Below are 23,258 nucleotides of genomic sequence, written 5' to 3'. Positions count from 1 at the left end.
ATGCAATTCAAACGATGCAATCTCTTTTCTTGTCCAATCCGCAATTACATACACTTAATTTCCGGTGAGGAAGAGGTCATGTACCTCACACACACACAGAATATACTCGTACTCTCCACATTCTAAGCAGGAGCAAGTCAAGGAAGCTACAATAGGTCCATCATTGGCAGAGAGATTTAAATATCAAATTTCGATAATACAGTCAGACCTCGCATAACCGCACACATCCGTTTCCCACAATTGGCACAAAAGTATCCGGATGGGCGAGGGAACCGGATAACCAAACACCGGCTATGTTGGATGCATCACGTATGCTGTGAATCTGTAACCAGCTGTTTTCTTCCGGATGGCGGGGGATCCGGATAAAAGAGGACCGGATAAGCGAGGTCTGACTGTATCAAATTACTAAATAGAAATACCTATTTTGTGCTAAACTATAGAGTAAAACAGGATGATAAAATGTTCTACTCCGACGAGGTATTCAACACCGTGGGCAGATCAAGGTTGAGCTCTTTTGCAAATCGTGTGAAATCAGCCCACTCCACGCTGTTCAAAGGTATACCATGCTTGCGCCGGTGGCAGGCAGTGGCAATCTCAGGATCACCAGGCATCATCACGCTCGAAACACCTGGATAATCAACAGAAGCCCACCAATCCGCCAGCATGCACACATACACATGCACACACAGACACACAAACACACACAACCATATAATTGCAGGCTGGATATGTGGTAGTGAAACGGTATACGCTTCATGTACTAGAGTTTTGGTGAACAAGATTTCCCCGAAAAAACGACATGCTAACTTCTTGATTTAAACCAGTACCTGCATTCTCATCGTTTTTATGATCTTACCAGCCATTGGCGGCTCCTTTCTAACATCCTCGGTCATCTCCTGGAGACTTTTGCGGAACTCTTCCTCTGACACCGCACCGTCACATCTCATCACAAGATAACATTGGCCAATGCAGCGCTTCTGAGTCTGGTCCACATGTGGTCCATACATCTGCACAGTGTTATGGCCAAATGCCATTCCTGCACATCAAAAGCAAAAGAAAAAAAGCTGTGCATTGAATCAATGGTATGCATACGGTCAAGTGTTTCTTCACGTATTTTTCCCTTTTTCTTCTCGCATCATGCCTACCATTGGGTGTGGCCCAAGCAAAGGCTAAAACAATTGTGTGGGCTCACGCCGATGCCGACTCGAAATGTCTGATGATGATGATGATGATGATGATGATGATGATACTAATACTAATTGGTACTAATCATTCAACTGTTAAATGTCATATTTTACCTGAATATCTATCACGATTTTTGCACATAATCTCGGTTATCACCGTTTCAAGCCCGTACAAGAGGCCGTTTCCAATGATGATGATGATGATGATGATGATTATGATGATGATTTTTTTGATGATGATTTTTTTATTTTTATTTTTTATGAAGCCACTTCTTTGGGCAAACAAAACACAATTTCCCAAGATGAAGGAGTGGAACCCTACACAAATAATAGTTTAAATGAATCCAACGCAAAGATCGTTTTTCCATGAAATACAACAATTGAACACAATTACATGCTTAAAGGCATGAAAGCAACAAAACAACAACAAAAGGGTAAGCGCCATACCAATCCCGCATGCACAGTCAGGACACAGCACGATACTTAACAAACTAGACCTGACTCGGCCACGGCAATCGAGACATCATGAAAACATCTCGCCGGATGGTGGTACCGTGACCGAGCCCCACGTATGCACAACACAGCAGCACGCAGCAAAGCAAAAGACAGCCGACAGCATTATGATGATGATGATGATGATGATGATGATGATGATGATGATGATGATGATGTTTGGTTATGTTTTAAAGTAGTTTTTATGACCTGATGTTTGTTTTTTATATTTGTAGTTCTATTGTTGACATCTTTTGTCTTTTCTTTGGGTTTTAAAAGGTTAACTTCATCCTCGTGTTCCTATTGCCTTGTATTGGAATTTGCCCATAAAAGTGGCTACGGTGTGATAATGCATTTCTATAAATTATTTCGTGTTTTAACATTATTTTCAGAAAATTGCTCTTACAATACCTTGCGTTTCATATTCATAATATTGTTGCCCGTAAAAGCGGCTTGGCCACATGATGATGATGATTATTCGGATGCGCTTGCGGAGATCGGTTGGACTTTTGGCTGCTCTGGTTGGAGGAAGAAGCTTGCTTGGCTGCTGAGCTGCTTGATTGCTGCTTGATTGCTGTTTGGTCTAGAGTTGACTGGAGCAGCTGTTATATCTTCAAGTTGGCTAGGTTGGCAGTGTCCTGCCATTGGATGAAGTCTCATGGTGTGGTCAAATCCTTCGATCCTTAGCGCAAGGGCTGAGTTGTGCGTTGCGCCAAGCTGGATTACCTGGATTAGCTACATCGCTGCATTACGCGCTGAGGTGAAGTGCTTGCGCCACTCATGGGCGCTTATTGGTGACGGATGTTTCTCCTGCTGTTGCTGGTCCAGGTCGTCGCACTTGCCTTGCCGGGCTGTCACCAGGGGTCTGCGCTATCCGTGTTCCGCGCTGACTGGGTGGTTGGCCTGATGCCTTGCTGTAGGTGCCAGACGGGCAGAGCATGTACACGATGTTCGTGTGTGAAGGCTGGGAGAGTTTGTAGCGATTGCTACCCGAGCAGGTCTACGCCCAGCACTTGCTGTAATGTGTCTGCAGCTGCTGCCGGAGTGCTACGCAGCCAACCACCATCTATCGCCAGTGCTGGTGTGGACCCAGCTCTCTCTTGTGGTGTGGATGGTGCAAGTCTACAGTCTCGGCCTCCGGTTGTTCATTCTGTCTCTCGGGATTTGGCGCCTCCTCTCACCGTGGCAAGTGCTTTTGGTGCCTCTGTTATTAGCAGCCAGGAGGGTGATGGCGGCTCTAGTGAGAATGCCTCCGGCTCTAGTGAGAATGGCGAGGAGGGTGATGAGTGCTCCCCACACCTTGTCACGGTTAATCGAAGTGCCACCCTACCCTCTGGTCCTGGAGAGGATACCCGGCTCCTGGCTGATCTCGGTGGCAGCCAGCCAAGCAGTGTGCTTGACAGCTCCGAGGATTATGGAATGAATACAGAGCACCGCGCTGGTGGCGGCCAGGTGGATGTGGAATCAACCGCTCAGGCACGGTCGAGGCCTATCCCCAGCCCAGCGGATGCCGGTAGTGGAGTTGCGAGCGTAGCCAGGGATCCGTTTTCCGCGAGAATCATCGATGCCTACGAGGTCGTGGTAGGCTGGAGACGCAATCTGTTCATTATACCCCATGGATCCGCTGGTGCAGCCTTTGTTGACGAGCTCGCATCTCTGATCCTTGGGTTTGCGGATGACTCCGGTAAAAGAGATGTCGCATGGAGAGCTGTGTGCGTTGCTTGTCACCTTCTCTTGCAAAAACCACACAAATCAAAGATCATGAAAAACCATAGTGAGCATCTTCGCAGACGTCTCGTGCTGTGGAGAGATTGCGACATTCCACAGTTACTGAGCGAGTGCCTTTGTATCCAGGCGCACTTGCCGGCGTCGGGCGGAGGCTCTCCCAGGCCCGCCTCACAGGAGAAGAGTGACGTGGTGTTCGCTAATCTCGTTTTCAATGGAAAGATTTCTTCTGCTGTTCGCTACCTGGCGCCAAACGCTTCTGGTGGAGTCCTTTCCATGAACGACATTGTGGATGATACCACGGGAGAGACGGTCCGTGACGCCCTGTTGAAGAAACATCCGCCATCTGCTACACCGCCTGCCTCGGCTCTCTTGCCGGGTGATCCCGAGATTGTCAACCAGGTCATCTTTCAACAAATAACCCCTGAGCTAATAAAGAAAATCGGCCGAGGCATGCAGGGTTCCTCTGGACCGTCGGGCCTGGACGCTGAGGCGTGGTGCCGAATGCTGACGTGCTATGACGCCTCGTCAAGGCGTTTGTGTTCATCCCTTGCTGCCGCGGGGAGGTGCATATGTACCGAGCGCCTTGCCGGTTGCGCGATGATTGGATTTACATCCGCTCGCCTAATACCCCTCGATAAGAAACCTGGCGTGCGCCCCATCGCTGTGGGCGAAGTGTACCGGCGTATCATTGGTCGCGCCGTGATGTCAGTAGTGGAAAGTGATGTGCTGAGAGTAACAGCTCCTGTCCAACTCTGTGTGGGCGTTCCATCTGCCTGCGAAGCCGCCGTACACACAATGTCCCGTCTGTTCGCTGGCCCGGGGGTTGAGGGTGTCTTGCTTGTGGACGCCTCCAATGCATTTAATGCATTGAATAGGCAGGCTGCGCTACACAACATTCCGCGTCTCTGCCCCCCGCTTGCAACGGTGTTTCGTAACACGTATGGATCAGTTTCCCGCCTGTTTGTGTCTGGTGGAGGTGAAATCGAATCGCGTGAAGGCACGGCTCAGGGCGACCCACTGGCTATGGCAGCCTATGCTGTGGCGATCATGCCACTGGTCAGGCGCCTGGCTGCGACATGCCCCAGTGTTGTCCAATCTTGGTTCGCGGATGATGACTCGGGTGCAGGTCTTCTGGCTCGCCTTCGGAATTACTGGGATGAACTCCGGGCCATTGGCCCTGGTTATGGTTACTACCCGAACGCGTCCAAAACTGTTCTGATCACAAAGCCAGAGCATCTGGATAGGGCCAGAGAAATCTTCTTCGACAGTGGCATCCAGATTACTGCCGCTGGCGGCCGATTCCTCGGGGGCGCCCTAGGGTCAGAAGATTTCTGCCGCTCTTATATGGGGCAGTTGGCGGATAGATGGGCTGGTGACCTGCGCACCTTGTGTGAGATCGCCCAGACTCAACCTCATGCGGCGTATACCGTCTTCTCCAAGGCCCTGTCATCACGGTGGACTTACCACTTGCGCTCAATGCCGTTCTCGACAGGCGTTTTGGAGGCCTTGGATGAGATCCTCAGTGACCATTTCCTGCCGGCTTTGCTGGGTCATGGAATTGCGCAGGCCAGCCACCAACGTCGGCTAATGGCTTTGCCTGTCCGGCATGGGGGCCTCGCCGTCCCCATATTGTCGAAGACGGCGGCTGGGGAACATCAGGCCTCTGTCAGTGCCACTGATCCTCTGGTTCAGCTTGCGCTATCATCGCCTTCGCCTGACTGTGCTGGTGCATCACTGCCTCCGCCTGCGGGACCGCCTCTGCGTGATATTAACCAACCACCTATGGGACTACCCCCGCATCATTGTGCTAATATGTCACCGCCTCTGCCTGCTGGGTCGCCTTTGCCTGCCTGTGCTGATGCGTCGCTGCCTCGGCCTCCGCGGCCACCTCCGCCTGACTGTGCTGGTGCGTCGCTGCCTCCACCTGTGGGACGGCCCCTACCTGGCTTAGACCAACCGCCGGTGCGACTGCATTCGCCTGACCGTGCTGCCGTGTCACTGCCTCCGCCTGCGGAACCGCCTCCGCCTGACTGTGCTCGTGCGTCGCTGCCTCCGCCTGGTCTAGACCAGCCACATGTGCGACCGCCTCCGCCTGATTATGCTGGCGCGTTGTCGCCTCCACCTGCGGGTCCGCCTCCGCCTGATCTTGACCAACTACCTGATGCCGGATCGTTCTCTGCGCTGCGTGCGGAGCCTGTTGCCGTGGGATTAGGCGTCGAAGAGCCTGGCGAGACCAATCCTAGTGGTCCGTGTGGTGTCGCTGAGGCTGTTGCTGCGGTGCGTGCTGGGCTGCGCCGGGTGAGAGCACGGCGGGACCAGATTTCGCGTGGTGTGCAGGCAGAGATTGGCCCTGGACTGTCTCCGTGCCAGCGGCTACTGTTAGAAACAGCGGGTGAGAAAGGCACCTCCAGCTGGCTGACCGCCCAACCGTCATACAATCAGCCAGTAACCATACTCAATAAATCTGATTTCCGGGATGCTCTCTGCTTCCGATACGGTTTGGAGCTGGATGGCCTCCCTGAGACTTGTGTTTGTGGAGCAACTCTAACCACTGAGCATGCAATGGCTTGTCCTACTGGCGGCTACACCATCGCACGCCATAATGATGTTCGCGATTTGCTGGCGGGTGTACTGTCGGAGGTATTGCCTGACGTGGAGGTGGAGCCGGTGCTAGCGCCATTTGATGGGGAGGATCTTCCCCATCGTACAGCCAACAGGAAATCCGAAGCTCGCCTCGATGTGAGGGCGCGGGGTTTCTGGTCCAGGCAGCAGGAGGCTTTCTTTGATGTTCGGGTGACTCACCCAAAGCCAAACCTGCTGTCGCGTCCAGAAGTCCAGCGCCATCTCCAAAAGCATGAAGGCATGAAAAAGCGGGAATACGGAGCGCGTGTTGTGAATATAGACCGAGGCACATTCACCCCGTTGGTTTTCGCCACGAATGGCATGTGTGGCCGGGAGGCAGACCGCTTTCTCAAGTGTCTTGCAGCCCAGTATGTCGATAAACACAGTGACTTGGCCTACTCGCTGGTTATGGGTCGATTGCGGTGCCTGCTCTCGTTCACTTTACTCCGTTGGGCAGTGACCTGTTTTCGCGGCTGCCGTAGCTCCTACCAGAAAAAGTCAGTCAAGAATTTCAGGAGTTATTGTTTGATGGGTCGTTAGATAGAGGCCGGTGTTTGTGAGACTGCAATCATTTAATGTTTCTTCCTTAGTGGTGTAGGTAGATTCTGTTTTGTAAGCATAGTAGGACTACTTTTGTTTTGTAAGTCAATCTCATTCTCCACGCTTTGCTGTCATTTGGTTGATGTTTTGAAGTAGTTTTTATGACCTGATGTTTGTTTTTTATATTTGTAGTTCTATTGTTGACATCTTTTGTCTTTTCTTTGGGTTAAAAGGTTAACTTCATCCTCGTTTTCCTATTGCCTTGTATTCGAATTTGCCCATAAAAGTGGCTACGGTGTGATAATGCATTTCTATAAATTATTTCGTGTTTTAACATTATTTTCAGAAAATTGCTCTTACAATACCTTGCGTTTCATATTCATAATATTGTTGCCCGTAAAAGCGGCTTGGTCACATGATGATGATGATGATGATCGCTTAATCGTCAGGCCGCACTCCATAACGTTCCCCGCATTTGCCCTGCTCTAGGCAAAGTGTTTGCCAACACCTACAGCTCGCCAATTCGCCTTTTCGTTGCTGGTGGCGGTGAGATATTGTCACAGGAAGGGACATGCCAAGGGGACCCATTGGCAATGGCAGTGTATGCTGTTGCCACAGCACCTCTGGTGAAGCACCTGGCAGCGGCTTGCCCGTCGGTCGTCCAGTCCTGGTATGCAGATGACGATGCGGCGGCGGATAGACTCCTGCAGCTCCGACAGTACTGGGATACTCTGGAACAGGCTGGCCGCGGATATGGTTACCACGCCAATGCAGCCAAGACCACCCTCGTTACGAAGCCAGAGCACCTCGATCGAGCGAGAGAGGTGTTTGACGGTACCGGGGTGACTATATCAGCCGAAGGAGCCCGATACTTGGGCGGTGTGCTGGGATCGGCCAGGTATACCGAAGAATGTATATCCGCAAAGTCGCGTTGCTGGGCACAAGAACTCAAGTCTCTGGCTGGACTGGCGAGGACCCAGCCACACGCGGCATACGTGGTGTTAACCAAGGGTCTGGCTGGCCGGTGGCAATACCATCTCCGTGCCACACAGCACAGCCCTGAGGTTCTTCAGGTACCTGGCCAGGTTATCGATTCGGAGCTTTTGCCAGCTCTCCTGGGCCATGAGTTCGACCCCAATAGCTCACAGCGGGAGCTTCTGTCTCTGCCAACGAGATGTGGTGGTCTTGCTGTGCCGATTCTGCCTTCCCTGGCGCCTGTGGAGTATGCGGCCTCAACAAAGATCACTGAGCCGTTCGTGCGCCTGATTGTACCGCCAGATACATTAACGCCTCCAGAAGAGGCACCTGCTGCTCCATACCAGTCCTCCACACAGCCTCTGACCGTTGCGGGCGCGGAACAGCCTCACAACGTTCGGGGCCATTCTCCCGGGTTGATTTTATCGTCATCTCTACCCGATGATTTCCGCCTACATCCTGTACCACGGCCGGGGATCACTAGCCTGGATGACGCGGCCGGAGGCTCGGGCGCAGATGTTACCCTTGATGCCATCGGGGATGTTCGGCAGCGGGCACGTCAGTCACGACAGCAGCGGCAAAAGAAACAGGATGAAAGAGTGGCACAGTTGCGCCCCATGCTACCGCCGGCGCAACAGCTTTTGTTGGAAACGGCTGGTGAGAAGGGTGTTTCAAATTGGTTATCCTCCATGCCGTCTTTCATAACGCCCAGTTCAATCCTGAACAAATCGGATTTTCGTGATGCTGTTTGTATTCGATATGGTTTGTCATTGGAGGGAGTGTCCAGTTCCTGTATTTGTGGGCAAGACATGACAATAGATCATGCCATGAGTTGCCCGGCGGGTGGTTACCCAATTGCAAGACATAACGAGATCCGGGACATTCTGTCAGAAGCTATTCGGGAAATACTACCAGATGTGGAGAAGGAGCCTCTTCTCAAGCCGTTCGAAGGAGAAACACTACCACATCGAACTGCGAACCGGTCTTTGGAGGCGCGTCTGGATATCAGGGCGCGGGGCTTCTGGACCCGGCAGCAGGATGCCTTTTTTGATGTACGGGTAACACACCCGAAGGCAAGCCTGCTGTCGCGTACAGACGTCCTGCGTCAGCTGAAGACCCATGAACAGGCCAAAAAGAGAGAATATTGTGCCCGTGTAAATATTGTAGAGAGAGCATCATTTACACCGTTAGTTTTTTCAACTTCAGGCATGTGTGGGCCAGAGGGGTCTCGCTTTTTGAAAAATTTGGTATCGCTTGTTGTTGAGAAAAATCCTGAGTTACATTATTCTGTAGTCATGGGACAACTTCGATCTGTATTGTCGCTGTGTTTGCTCCGCTGGTGTATTACCTGCATACGTGGTTCGCGGGCATCATACAAGCGCCCGCGCCACAGCTTTTTAACAAGCTGCCATACCCTTAGAGCACGTTGATGTGTACGGGTGTCTTATGTTTGTTCTTTTATTTTCCATTATGAGCCGGTCTTCTCCGATTGGTGGCCCCATGCCCCATGCTCATTGTGTTCAACTGCACTTTGCGTTCCTTTTTATATTGAGTTCCAGTGCACTTTGTGTTCATTTTCCTCTCTTTTTTCATTCTATTTGAATTTTGATGTATTGCGTTTTTGCTTGCCCGTAGAAGAGGCTGTTCAAATGATGATGATGATGATGATGATGATTATTCGGATGCGCTTGCGGAGATCGGTTGGACTTTTGGCTGCTCTGGTTGGAGGAAGAAGCTTGCTTGGCTGCTGAGCTGCTTGATTGCTGCTTGATTGCTGTTTGGTCTGGAGTTGACTGGAGCAGCTGTTATATCTTCAAGTTGGCTAGGTTGGCAGTGTCCTGCCATTGGATGAAGTCTCATGGTGTGGTCAAATCCTTCGATCCTTAGCGCAAGGGCTGAGTTGTGCGTTGCGCCAAGCTGGATTACCTGGATTAGCTACATCGCTGCATTACGCGCTGAGGTGAAGTGCTTGCGCCACTCATGGGCGCTTATTGGTGACGGATGTTTCTCCTGCTGTTGCTGGTCCAGGTCGTGGCACTTGCCTTGCCGGGCTGTCACCAGGGGTCTGCGCTATCCGTGTTCCGCGCTGACTGGGTGGTTGGCCTGATGCCTTGCTGTAGGTGCCAGACGGGCAGAGCATGTACACGATGTTCGTGTGTGAAGGCTGGGAGAGTTTGTAGCGATTGCTACCCGAGCAGGTCTACGCCCAGCACTTGCTGTAATGTGTCTGCAGCTGCTGCCGGAGTGCTACGCAGCCAACCACCATCTATCGCCAGTGCTGGTGTGGACCCAGCTCTCTCTTGTGGTGTGGATGGTGCAAGTCTACAGTCTCGGCCTCCGGTTGTTCATTCTGTCTCTCGGGATTTGGCGCCTCCTCTCACCGTGGCAAGTGCTTTTGATGCCTCTGTTATTAGCAGCCAGGAGGGTGATGGCGGCTCTAGTGAGAATGCCTCCGGCTCTAGTGAGAATGGCGAGGAGGGTGATGAGTGCTCCCCACACCTTGTCACGGTTAATCGAAGTGCCACCCTACCCTCTGGTCCTGGAGAGGATACCCGGCTCCTGGCTGATCTCGGTGGCAGCCAGCCAAGCAGTGTGCTTGACAGCTCCGAGGATTATGGAATGAATACAGAGCACCGCGCTGGTGGCGGCCAGGTGGATGTGGAATCAACCGCTCAGGCACGGTCGAGGCCTATCCCCAGCCCAGCGGATGCCGGTAGTGGAGTTGCGAGCGTAGCCAGGGATCCGTTTTCCGCGAGAATCATCGATGCCTACGAGGTCGTGGTAGGCTGGAGACGCAATCTGTTCATTATACCCCATGGATCCGCTGGTGCAGCCTTTGTTGACGAGCTCGCATCTCTGATCCTTGGGTTTGCGGATGACTCCGGTAAAAGAGATGTCGCATGGAGAGCTGTGTGCGTTGCTTGTCACCTTCTCTTGCAAAAACCACACAAATCAAAGATCATGAAAAACCATAGTGAGCATCTTCGCAGACGTCTCGTGCTGTGGAGAGATTGCGACATTCCACAGTTACTGAGCGAGTGCCTTTGTATCCAGGCGCACTTGCCGGCGTCGGGCGGAGGCTCTCCCAGGCCCGCCTCACAGGAGAAGAGTGACGTGGTGTTCGCTAATCTCGTTTTCAATGGAAAGATTTCTTCTGCTGTTCGCTACCTGGCGCCAAACGCTTCTGGTGGAGTCCTTTCCATGGACGACATTGTGGATGATACCACGGGAGAGACGGTCCGTGACGCCCTGTTGAAGAAGCATTCGCCATCTGCTACACCGCCTGCCTCGGCTCTCTTGCCGGGTGATCCCGAGATTGTCAACCAGGTCATCTTTCAACAAATAACCCCTGAGCTAATAAAGAAAATCGGCCGAGGCATGCAGGGTTCCTCTGGACCGTCTGGCCTGGACGCTGAGGCGTGGTGCCGAATGCTGACGTGCTATGACGCCTCGTCAAGGCGTTTGTGTTCATCCCTTGCTGCCGCGGGGAGGTGCATATGTACCGAGCGCCTTGCCGGTTGCGCGATGATTGGATTTACATCCGCTCGCCTAATACCCCTCGATAAGAAACCTGGCGTGCGCCCCATCGCTGTGGGCGAAGTGTACCGGCGTATCATTGGTCGTGCCGTGATGTCAGTAGTGGAAAGTGATGTGCTGAGAGTAACAGCTCCTGTCCAACTCTGTGTGGGCGTTCCATCTGCCTGCGAAGCCGCCGTACACACAATGTCCCGTCTGTTCGCTGGCCCGGGGGTTGATGGTGTCTTGCTTGTGGACGCCTCCAATGCATTTAATGCATTGAATAGGCAGGCTGCGCTACACAACATTCCGCGTCTCTGCCCCCCGCTTGCAACGGTGTTTCGTAACACGTATGGATCAGTTTCCCGCCTGTTTGTGTCTGGTGGAGGTGAAATCGAATCGCGTGAAGGCACGGCTCAGGGCGACCCACTGGCTATGGCAGCCTATGCTGTGGCGATCATGCCACTGGTCAGGCGCCTGGCTGCGACATGCCCCAGTGTTGTCCAATCTTGGTTCGCGGATGATGACTCGGGTGCAGGTCTTCTGGCTCGCCTTCGGAATTACTGGGATGAACTCCGGGCCATTGGCCCTGGTTATGGTTACTACCCGAACGCGTCCAAAACTGTTCTGATCACAAAGCCAGAGCATCTGGATAGGGCCAGAGAAATCTTCTTCGACAGTGGCATCCAGATTACCGCCGCTGGCGGCCGATTCCTCGGGGGCGCCCTAGGGTCAGAAGATTTCTGCCGCTCTTATATGGGGCAGTTGGCGGATAGATGGGCTGGTGACCTGCGCACCTTGTGTGAGATCGCCCAGACTCAACCTCACGCGGCGTATACCGTCTTCTCCAAGGCCCTGTCATCACGGTGGACTTACCACTTGCGCTCAATGCCGTTCTCGACAGGTGTTTTGGAGGCCTTGGATGAGATCCTCAGTGACCATTTCCTGCCGGCTTTGCTGGGTCATGGAATTGCGCAGGCCAGCCACCAACGTCGGCTAATGGCTTTGCCTGTCCGGCATGGGGGCCTCGCCGTCCCCATATTGTCGAAGACGGCGGCTGGGGAACATCAGGCCTCTGTCAGTGCCACTGATCCTCTGGTTCAGCTTGCGCTATCATCGCCTTCGCCTGACTGTGCTGGTGCATCACTGCCTCCGCCTGCGGGACCGCCTCTGCGTGATATTAACCAACCACCTATGGGACTACCCCCGCATCATTGTGCTAATATGTCACCGCCTCTGCCTGCTGGGTCGCCTTTGCCTGCCTGTGCTGATGCGTCGCTGCCTCGGCCTCCGCGGCCACCTCCGCCTGACTGTGCTGGTGCGTCGCTGCCTCCACCTGTGGGACGGCCCCTACCTGGCTTAGACCAACCGCCGGTGCGACTGCCTTCGCCTGACCGTGCTGCCGTGTCACTGCCTCCGCCTGCGGAACCGCCTCTGCCTGACTGTGCTCGTGCGTCGCTGCCTCCGCCTGGTCTAGACCAGCCACATGTGCGACCGCCTCCGCCTGATTATGCTGGCGCGTTGTCGCCTCCACCTGCGGGTCCGCCTCCGCCTGATCTTGACCAACTACCTGATGCCGGATCGTTCTCTGCGCTGCGTGCGGGGCCTGTTGCCGTGGGATTAGGCGTCGAAGAGCCTGGCGAGACTAATCCTAGTGGTCCGTGTGGTGTCGCTGAGGCTGTTGCTGCGGTGCGTGCTGGGCTGCGCCGGGTGAGAGCACAGCGGGACCAGATTTCGCGTGGTGTGCAGGCAGAGATTGGCCCTGGACTGTCTCCGTGCCAGCGGCTACTGTTAGAAACAGCGGGTGAGAAAGGCACCTCCAGCTGGCTGACCGCCCAACCGTCATACAATCAGCCAGTAACCATACTCAATAAATCTGATTTCCGGGATGCTCTCTGCTTCCGATACGGTTTGGAGCTGGATGGCCTCCCTGAGACTTGTGTTTGTGGAGCAACTCTAAGCACTGAGCATGCAATGGCTTGTCCTACTGGCGGCTACACCATCGCACGCCATAATGATGTTCGCGATTTGCTGGCGGGTGTACTGTCGGAGGTATTGCCTGACGTGGAGGTGGAGCCGGTGCTAGCGCCATTTGATGGGGAGGATCTTCCCCATCGTACAGCCAACAGGAAATCCGAAGCTCACCTCGATGTGAGGGCGCGGGGTTTCTGGTCCAGGCAGCAAGAGGCTTTTTTTGATGTTCGGGTGACTCACCCAAAGCCAAACCTGCTGTCGCGTCCAGAAGTCCAGCGCCATCTCCAAAAGCATGAAGGCATGAAAAAGCGGGAATACGGAGCGCGTGTTGTGAATATAGACCGAGGCACATTCACCCCGTTGGTTTTCGCCACGAATGGCATGTGTGGCCGGGAGGCAGACCGCTTTCTCAAGTGTCTTGCAGCCCAGTATGTCGATAAACACAGTGACTTGGCCTACTCGCTGGTTATGGGTCGATTGCGGTGCCTGCTCTCGTTCACTTTACTCCGTTGGGCAGTGACGTGTTTTCGCGGCTGCCGTAGCTCCTACCAGAAAAAGTCAGTCAAGAATTTCAGGAGTTATTGTTTGATGGGTCGTTAGATAGAGGCCGGTGTTTGTGAGACTGCAATCATTTAATGTTTCTTCCTTAGTGGTGTAGGTAGATTCTGTTTTGTAAGCATAGTAGGACTACTTTTGTTTTGTAAGTCAATCTCATTCTCCACGCTTTGCTGTCATTTGGTTATGTTTTAAAGTAGTTTTTATGACCTGATGTTTGTTTTTTATATTTGTAGTTCTATTGTTGACATCTTTTGTCTTTTCTTTGGGTTAAAAGGTTAACTTCATCCTCGTTTTCCTATTGCCTTGTATTGGAATTTGCCCATAAAAGTGGCTACGGTGTGATAATGCATTTCTATAAATTATTTCGTGTTTTAACATTATTTTCAGAAAATTGCTCTTACAATACCTTGCGTTTTATATTCATAATATTGTTGCCCGTAAAAGCGGCTTGGTCACATGATGATGATGATGATGATGATGATGATGATGATGATGATGATGGGCAGTCACCTGCTTCCGCGGTTGCCGCGGTTCGTACGGCAAGAGGCGACAGCCGAACTCATTTCTGGCCCAGTGCCGCCAGGCGGAGTAGGGTGCTGCCTTTGGCCTCAACTTAATATAATGCTATTTGGTTTTTTCCCCTTTTATTACTCTGTGTTCATTGCTTGTTTTTGTATTGATTTACTTCCTTGACTGCTTTTGTGTTTCATCATTTTCCGGTTGGTTTTGTGTTGATTTCCCCTGTTCACTTTACATATTGTAATGATATACATTTGCTTTGCCCGTAAAAGAGGCTTTTCTCATGATGATGATGATGATGATCAGCGGGTGAGAAAGGCACCTCCAGCTGGCTGACCGCCCAACCGTCATACAATCAGCCAGTAACCATACTCAATAAATCTGATTTCCGGGATGCTCTCTGCTTCCGATACGGTTTGGAGCTGGATGGCCTCCCTGAGACTTGTGTTTGTGGAGCAACTCTAACCACTGAGCATGCAATGGCTTGTCCTACTGGCGGCTACACCATCGCACGCCATAATGATGTTCGCGATTTGCTGGCGGGTGTACTGTCGGAGGTATTGCCTGACGTGGAGGTGGAGCCGGTGCTAGCGCCATTTGATGGGGAGGATCTTCCCCATCGTACAGCCAACAGGAAATCCGAAGCTCGCCTCGATGTGAGGGCGCGGGGTTTCTGGTCCACGCAGCAGGAGGCTTTTTTTGATGTTCGGGTGACTCACCCAAAGCCAAACCTGCTGTCGCGTCCAGAAGCCCAGCGCCATCTCCAAAAGCATGAAGGCATGAAAAAGCGGGAATACGGAGCGCGTGTTGTGAATATAGACCGAGGCACGTTCACCCCGTTGGTTTTCGCCACGAATGGCATGTGTGGCCGGGAGGCAGACCGCTTTCTCAAGTGTCTTGCAGCCCAGTATGTCGATAAACACAGTGACTTGGCCTACTCGCTGGTTATGGGTCGATTGCGGTGCCTGCTCTCCTTCACTTTACTCCGTTGGGCAGTGACCTGTTTTCGTGGCTGCCGTAGCTCCTACCAGAAAAAGTCAGTCAAGAATTTCAGGAGTTATTGTTTGATGGGTCGTTAGATAGAGGCCGGTGTTTGTGAGACTGCAATCATTTAATGTTTCTTCCTTAGTGGTGTAGGTAGATTCTGTTTTGTAAGCATAGTAGGACTACTTTTGTTTTGTAAGTCAATCTCATTCTCCACGCTTTGCTGTCATTTGGTTATGTTTTAAAGTAGTTTTTATGACCTGATGTTTGTTTTTTATATTTATAGTTCTATTGTTGACATCTTTTGTCTTTTCTTTGGGTTAAAAGGTTAACTTCATCCTCGTTTTCCTATTGCCTTGTATTGGAATTTGCCCATAAAAGTGGCTACGGTGTGATAATGCATTTTTATATTTCGTGTTTTAACATTATTTTCAGAAAATTGCTCTTACAATACCTTGCGTTTTATATTCATAATATTGTTGCCCGTAAAAGCGGCTTGGTCACATGATGATGATGATGATGATGATGATGCCGCAGCGTCCGCGTTGTCTCGATAAAAAGCCTTGAGTCAGCTGAAGTCCCATGAACGGGCAAAAAAGAATCAATATGCCAGCCGCGTTGTGAATGTCGAGCGAGGATCGTTCACCCCACTGGTGTTCTCGACTTATGGTTTCAGCGGGCCTGAGACAACTCAATTCCTAAAGTCTCTTGCCTCTCTCTTTGTAGAGAGAAGCCATGATCTCAAATATCCTGTTGTCATGGGTATGTTGCGTACCCGCCTGTCGTTTTGCCTCTTGAGGTGGGCCATTACGTGCTTTCGTGGTTGCCGAGGGTCTTATAACAGACGGCGGGTGAATTCCTTTGTGGCCCAGTGTCGTTTGGCCGCATAGTGAATTTTTATGCTATGCCTCTCAACAATATCACTATGGATAACATCACATTTTTTAAATAACTATTTGGTAAAGTAACATCATCTGTCATTCAATATCTATCTGGTAAAATAATCAGCATTTGAATATCTACTTGGTACTAATCATTCAACTGTTAAATGTCATATTTTTACCTGAATATCTATCACGATTTTTGCACATAATCTCGGTTATCACCGTTTCAAGCCCGTACAAGAGGCCGTTTCCAATGATGATGATGATGATGATGTCATGATGACATATTATGTCATACATATACAGTCATATTAGCACACGCACTGCTGCTCAATGAAATCCGATCGAGTGTGTCAAGCTTGCGCCTTACGCCAGTTCACATCCCAGTGTTCGCAGGTCGCTGCGCCCGACGTGGCATTGACATTTCATTGAGCAGCAGCACCGTACTACCAAACAGTATTCAATTTAGATACGTATGTTTCTACAAAAGTTACTGGATATTCATTTGTTTGATGGAAACATGCAAACGGGTAAAGTCTGAAGAACAAAATTGACTGTCACCACCAGGACTGAAACCAGGGACCTTGGCTTGAGGCTAGCAATGCTCTAACCACTGAGCTATGGTGTAACTGTTATGGTGTAGCTGTTATCCCAGCAGAAATGTTACTAGCCCATAACTTTCAGGATAGTCTGTAGGAGTCTGTAGGAGTGGTTGAAGTGCATATTGTTGAGTTGCAATTCTAGTGTTTCATATATATCAGAAGTTTTCACTGCTTGCAGTGGGTTAGCGAGTTCTTGATCAACCGTCCTACCTGTCGCAGAACAACACATGACCTCCACCATGGCTGCTAGCCCGTGTCCCTTGTAGCCACCGACAGGTACAAGGGTCCGGACAAGGTCGGGGTTGGTAGTCTCTTGCCCATCGGCATCAGCGCACGTCCCTGGGGGTGGTAGTAGAAAAACAAGTTACCACTATCAGTGTTGACACGAAGATTGTAGTACAGTATCAGTCCATCCAAACCTATGCTTCTCAATTCAGTAGTATAATTATGTCCATTACTATTTCTACTGATGCATATCATGGATACCGTTTCGCTGTTTCCAATACCAAACACCCCACAATCAGGATTCTAGTTCAATGGATGATGTGGGGAGGGGAGGCATTCTCAGGGCCCACTAGCATCAACTACGTGTTTATCTTACACTGTATACACGGGTTTCTTATCGGGACACACAGCAGCAGCAGTCACAGTGCATTGGTGAGACTGAGCGAGTGCCGGTAGTGACTGAATGACTGACCTGGTGGTAGTGTACTACCGCTGCCAGCCCGCGCTTGCTCAACCTTGTTCCAAGGAATGGTACTTGTAGCCATGTCCAGGCACAGTGGATCTTCCTCAACACGAGGAGCGGCAAACGCCACCGGATTCGTGCCGAAAAATGAACCCCTTCAGATAATCGACAAGGGAAAGAGATCGGGTGCTGATTTTTACGCATTTTACTTGACTTTGAACCTTGTCGCACACGTTTACAATATGGCAATGATGATACAAGCACACACTGCTTTCCAGACCCAGAGAGAGAGAGAGAGTCTATGCTTGGTGTCTTCCAAGTCATCTAATAATCTTGTATATGCCTGCAGACTCAGTCGTAGTGGAGGAAAGCAGATTTTCCCAAACCAAAGCCAGGCGTGTCCCAGTGGAGCTGAGTGTCAGCCAAAATGCACCAAAAAAGTCCACACTCAGCCACAATGGTAGCTGACCTCTACCCGAGTAATGATGCCTTGCATGTCCAGCTGCCAAAAACACCTCAAAGTAGTAGAATGACAAACCCAACGTCCATTGAGTCTATACAGGATATGGACTATGATGTAGCCACGCACTGCTACACGATGGAAGGTATAAGAATTGCTGAACATTATACAGCAGCAAGCTTTGTAGTGTACCCAACCATGATCTCTTGTTTAGCTTACTTTCCACCAAATGCCTGTAGCTTTGGGCCAGTGTTGGTGAACGCCATTGCCATGAATCCTTGCTTCGCAGCACGCAGAGGCATGCAAGCCATACAGCCCGGGTGTGTGCTATTCTGAACCATGGCCATTGCCATTCCAAGCTTTAAATCACACATGCACACAGACATGTACACACATGTACACACATGCACATACATGTACACATACACCAAAAACAGGTACAAGCACACGCGCACACACACACACACACACACACACACACACACACACACACACACACACACACACACACATACATACATACACACACATACACACACACACATACATACATACATACATACATACATATGTAAAGGAAATAGTTGTAGGCTTCTCCCCCTGGCCCCGGTCACTCAACAACGCACCATTCAGTTAGCTTCCATACTAGTATTCACTTCTCAATAATAAACGGCGAGGGCACAGGAGGAGAAAGACGAAAAGACTAGACAGAAAACGACGACGGGAGAGACTCCCGGGAAAAGACTCAAAGAAAAAAACAACGAACAAGCAGTAATAAACCGACGACAAATCGAGACGACCAATCAGGGACCAATACGTACAGAACACATGACCAAGACCAAGACAACCAGACCACGGACGAATCACACACGACTCTCATTCCCAGACCAAACTAGCACTGCGCATGTACAGCATTCACTTGACAGTCACTCTCACACAGACGGAAGCACATCCTCACACTCTGACAACGCGTACTCTTGCATGCACCACATACCATAAACGTCACACATCACACCATACTCGCGCGTACACCTAGACCATATATGACATCAGACACTGGACTCCACAAGACAAGAACCAAATACAACGACATGCGTAAATCATAGTCGTACTACAAATTCGTAACATAGCCTTCCCCTCCGGCGAGAGTCGACCTCGACTCTCAGAACAAAGGACAAAGATCAGAGAAAAGAAACAAGGGGAAACACAACCAAACGATAAGACATCGGAATGTTGTGGCCAGAGATGCGTGATCCGAGTTGGAATAGGAAGCCGTGCAGAATCTTGGAGAAATCCGCGTATGGCAACCTTGTACGGCTTGGCCAGTCGGTTGTTGTTCCAAGTATGGTGCGCCAAGCAGGGCAAAAAAGAAACACAGGTAAAGCAGCATCAGTTCAGTACAAGGTGAGGACAGCAGGAACAAAACAAACAACTGGTCACCAATACGCAAATAATATTATAGAGAAAAAACCCGGGACTTGAAGACGCAGGGACCCCGCCTGCCAAAAACCCTTCAAGTTACCCACCAGAAAAAAATGAACCACGGCCGCAGCACCCGCAAGGTGAACCAGTACAATCCAGGGATCCCTCCAGCCCACCGGGTAGGCCGTGGCTCACCATGATCGGACGCCAACCACGGCGAACTGGAGAGACCCGCCAGTGGACACAAAAAATAGAGACGCTCACGACCGAAACAAAACCCATGCCATGAAATATGCTATGAACTATGATAACCGAGCAGGTACAAACCATCACAGGAATACGTGTGTGGCAACTTCAAAACCGAACCAAGCTTACAAACCAAACAGTTACACAACCACACTGAAAGGCTAATCAAGAAAACTGCACAAACCCCAGCAAATATACGCACACTGACTGCAAAAACGAAAACAGAAAGACACAAGAGCCGGATCGCCGTCACAAAGACTGATGGTATCGGAACGATAGCGCGAAAAGATAAAGCGCAACTTGCCAAGAGGCACCACCCCGAGTACGTCGACATGATGCTCAAGCACTATTGAGTGAGGCGACGGGACCACAACGAATATACGACAACAACCAAACCCTCTACTGGGAGCGACTCACCGGGTAAGGGGCCTGCAGGCCAGGCTGGCGAACGCCTTTCCATCTCCATGGCCGTGAAAACAAAACGATCCCAGGGTCGTGGGCTGCAGAGATAGTACCCTGCGTCGAGCGAACGTTGGGCGCCAATGTAAAGGAAATAGTTGTAGGCTTCTCCCCCTGGCCCCGGTCACTCAACAACGCACCATTCAGTTAGCTTCCATACTAGTATTCACTTCTCAATAATAAACGGCGAGGGCACAGGAGGAGAAAGACGAAAAGACTAGACAGAAAACGACGACGGGAGAGACTCCCGGGAAAAGACTCAAAGAAAAAAACAACGAACAAGCAGTAATAAACCGACGACAAATCGAGACGACCAATCAGGGACCAATACGTACAGAACACATGACCAAGACCAAGACAACCAGACCACGGACGAATCACACACGACTCTCATTCCCAGACCAAACTAGCACTGCGCATGTACAGCATTCACTTGACAGTCACTCTCACACAGACGGAAGCACATCCTCACACTCTGACAACGCGTACTCTTGCATGCACCACATACCATAAACGTCACACATCACACCATACTCGCGCGTACACCTAGACCATATATGACATCAGACACTGGACTCCACAAGACAAGAACCAAATACAACGACATGCGTAAATCATAGTCGTACTACAAATTCGTAACACATACACACACACACACACACATACACACACACATACATACATACATACATACATACATACACACACACATACACACACATACATACATACATACACACACAAACATACATACATACATACACACACATACACACATACATACATACACACACACACACATACATACACACACATACACACACACACACACACACACACACACATACACACACATACACACACACACACACACACACACACACACACACACACACACACACACACACACACACACACACACACACACACATACACACACATACACACACACAAGCATGCATGCACACAATGGCAAATCGCCACAGTCACACAAAAGCACAAGGATACAATAAGAAACAAACCCATGGTCAATCGCAATAATAACGGTACACTGATATCTACCATTATACAGTAAAAGGAAGTACGTTACACCTGAAATACATGTAGTCTGTGACTGATTCGTGCTGGTTGTGATCTTCTGCATGATTACACCTGCAAATAGGGTCTTCCCTGATTACATTGGACTGAAATAGATTTGCCGTTCAGCAGGCCACAGAGGAGAGCATAACCACTTTCAAATGTTCACATTTCAACTCTGAAGGAAAGCTTTGTGCTTCAAGTTCAATGAATCAATTTCGCGTGTATGTGCTTGGGACTTTGAAAAATCAACGCAGACCAGTCACGCAGCACACTCACTGAGCTCACCAAGGACCTTCAACTTGATCGATTAAATCCCCCCTGTTACAGCGAAGTGCAGTCCTAAGAGAAAGACTTTTGAAAGTGCAGAAAACAAACTCTTAAGGGTTACTGGTGTCACCATGACTGACCTACCTCCTTTGCTATCTCCATGCACCTGTCGATGGCATAGTAGCCCGCCGCTGCGCCGACCGCATGATCAGCATCAACCACACACATGCTGGGAAAGGTCTTGCGATGTGTGATGGTTGCCTGCGCATTTGTACGACCACCTGACGAAAGGGCAAGCAGAAGTCACGGCACAGTTAGTACAGGCAGTGTGTTGGTACCAAGGACTTCTAATCATGTTGCACCCATGCTACGTAGAGTAGAGGATTGTACATATTAGTGAGGTTTTGCTATACGTGAAACGTAGAGTCTGATAAATCACGTACAGAGCAGGTGTCTGGGTAGCACAGTTCAACTTTGGAGGCTAACTGCTTCCATTTTACTGTACAGCCGGCATATGTTTGGAGTAGTACTAGTGCACTCATACCTCGGTTATCCGGATACCAAAGTTACGGCTCTTCGGTCTACTGGGCACCCTTTGGGTGAGTTGCACTTCGGTCTACCAGTGCACCCTTTGGGTGAGCTTCAGTGGAAATATTACTACTCTTTTGTCACTTTTGTGGAAATAGTGATGCCATGTGCCATATTTATGGCCTTTCCCCATCAAAATAGATGTGATTCCAAGTCGCGGACATTTCGAAGTTACGGGCAGTACCCAGTCCCGGACCACCTGGATACACGAGGTACGGGTGTAAAATGAAACCCTGCCAAGCCGACCGCTCAAGGGACCTTATAGATATGGTCACCGTGTACAGATGAGCTTCTTATCCAGGGGTATTTGACTGGATGCTTGTGTGGCTGTTGCGTATTCGCCTCGAGTCTTTCTTGTCCAGTTGTGTTCCTGTCGTCTCTTTGTAAATCATGACAGTGTTTACCAATGCAGTCCTGTCTTCAATCGTCTGGATGTGGAGATGACACTGGGACTGGGAGTAATCAATTCAGCAAGTTACAACAGTGGTGATAGCCGGTTGGGATTCGAACATATGCCTCTCGAAACAATCGCTCATATAATCTCTTTACTCAGGCCACCATAGCCCGGCGGGTGTCAAATGAAATCGTATTTGGCCATAATACCGGCATGCTTTCTGGAATTGGCGCCGGTCTTTATTACCGCCGTTCTGAAATGATTAGTATCATTTCGGGGCTTAAGCGTGGATTTTTTATTGGGTGGAATTTAGGGCTCACAAGCTACTAAGCGCCCCGGCCAGTATTGCCGAGAACACGGCACATGGATAGAAAAGCCCCAAGTGGATTCATTAAGACTGATTATCGTTACCTCATTGAATACATTTTTAACTGTGCACATTTGTACTATAGTATGCTCAAACTCTGCATCAGACAGGCTTCTTTCTGGCCAGCAAGCCAGCAAGCCCTATATTCCAAGTGCGGGTTACGTACCTTTGATACTGGCTACGTACGGGGTGAGCAGGCGTATTCCATGAGAATCTACTCCTCGCAAACTAGCCGATACTAGTGAATCGCTCACCGTTTCCACCTGCCATTCGTCCACACCCAACGCTCGCAACACATCTGCGATGAACGTCTGCAGCAAATCTTTTGAAACAAACTTTGTCATTCTCTCTGCTTCGAGAGCGGTAACGCTCCAAGTTATACGAAGTACATTTCAGGTGAGTAATTATCGTGATCGACAAAATTGGATTATCCTCACTTTGTCTTTGACATTTCTCCCACCGTAGATCTACTGTGTGCTTGGCAGCCTTGTTTTACTCACAGCTAGCTCGGAGTTTGACATCCTCACGTGATGACATAGTCATTGTCAACACAATCATTAATTTTAGCATGCTTCTCAGTGGGAGGAAATAGGCAATGATCATGATGATTCGCTGCCTGGATCAGTGTGGATATGCACCATAAACACCGCTTGGAGGGTGGTGAGGATGTACGAGTACATGCATGGATACTCCACAAAGGTATGGCAAA

The 23,258-nt window shown here is 50.2% G+C and overlaps 1 protein-coding gene and 1 long non-coding RNA gene across 3 annotated transcripts; both read right to left on the bottom strand.

Annotated features, from left to right (window-relative positions):
- Positions 1 to 6: 6 nt before the first annotated feature.
- LOC135809101 (uncharacterized oxidoreductase YjmC-like) lies at positions 7 to 23,031 on the bottom strand. 2 transcript variants are annotated; one of them, XM_065322371.1, is made up of 8 exons: positions 22,716 to 23,031; positions 21,345 to 21,481; positions 17,946 to 18,085; positions 17,276 to 17,421; positions 16,789 to 16,917; positions 857 to 1,036; positions 478 to 628; positions 7 to 386 (listed from the first exon to the last, which is right to left on the bottom strand). In XM_065322371.1, the coding sequence occupies exons 1-8, from the start codon at positions 22,891 to 22,893 to the stop codon at positions 203 to 205; spliced, it is 1,245 nt and encodes a 414-aa protein (XP_065178443.1). In that variant the 5' UTR covers positions 22,894 to 23,031; the 3' UTR covers positions 7 to 202. The 2 variants fall into 2 exon arrangements, with proteins under 2 accessions (XP_065178443.1, XP_065178444.1); XM_065322372.1 differs by having other exon boundaries at positions 250 to 628; positions 22,716 to 23,024.
- Positions 18,360 to 21,332, bottom strand: LOC135809103 (uncharacterized). Its single transcript, XR_010552166.1, has 2 exons — positions 19,812 to 21,332; positions 18,360 to 19,043 (listed from the first exon to the last, which is right to left on the bottom strand). It is a non-coding gene; the product is annotated as an uncharacterized LOC135809103 (long non-coding RNA).
- Positions 23,032 to 23,258: the final 227 nt, after the last annotated feature.

Source organism: Sycon ciliatum, chromosome 2, assembly GCF_964019385.1.
Source record: "Sycon ciliatum chromosome 2, ocSycCili1.1, whole genome shotgun sequence".
Lineage (NCBI taxonomy): Eukaryota > Metazoa > Porifera > Calcarea > Leucosolenida > Sycettidae > Sycon > Sycon ciliatum.
Note: the sequence above shows the minus strand (reverse complement) of the source record. Positions and strands in the feature narration are given on the sequence as shown.

What these genes read in the sequence shown, in the direction of transcription:
- LOC135809101 (XM_065322371.1), bottom strand. Translation starts at nt 22,893, where the DNA reads ATGACAAAGTTTGTTTCAAAAGATTTGCTGCAGACGTTCATCGCAGAT. An exon ending in AAAGGAGCCGCCAATGGCTG is followed by an intron (nt 629 to 856) that starts GTAAGATCATAA and finishes TTGATTATCCAG; the next exon opens with GTGTTTCGAGCGTGATGATG. An exon ending in CTGCCCACGGTGTTGAATAC is followed by an intron (nt 387 to 477) that starts CTCGTCGGAGTA and finishes ATACAGTCAGAC; the next exon opens with CTCGCTTATCCGGTCCTCTT.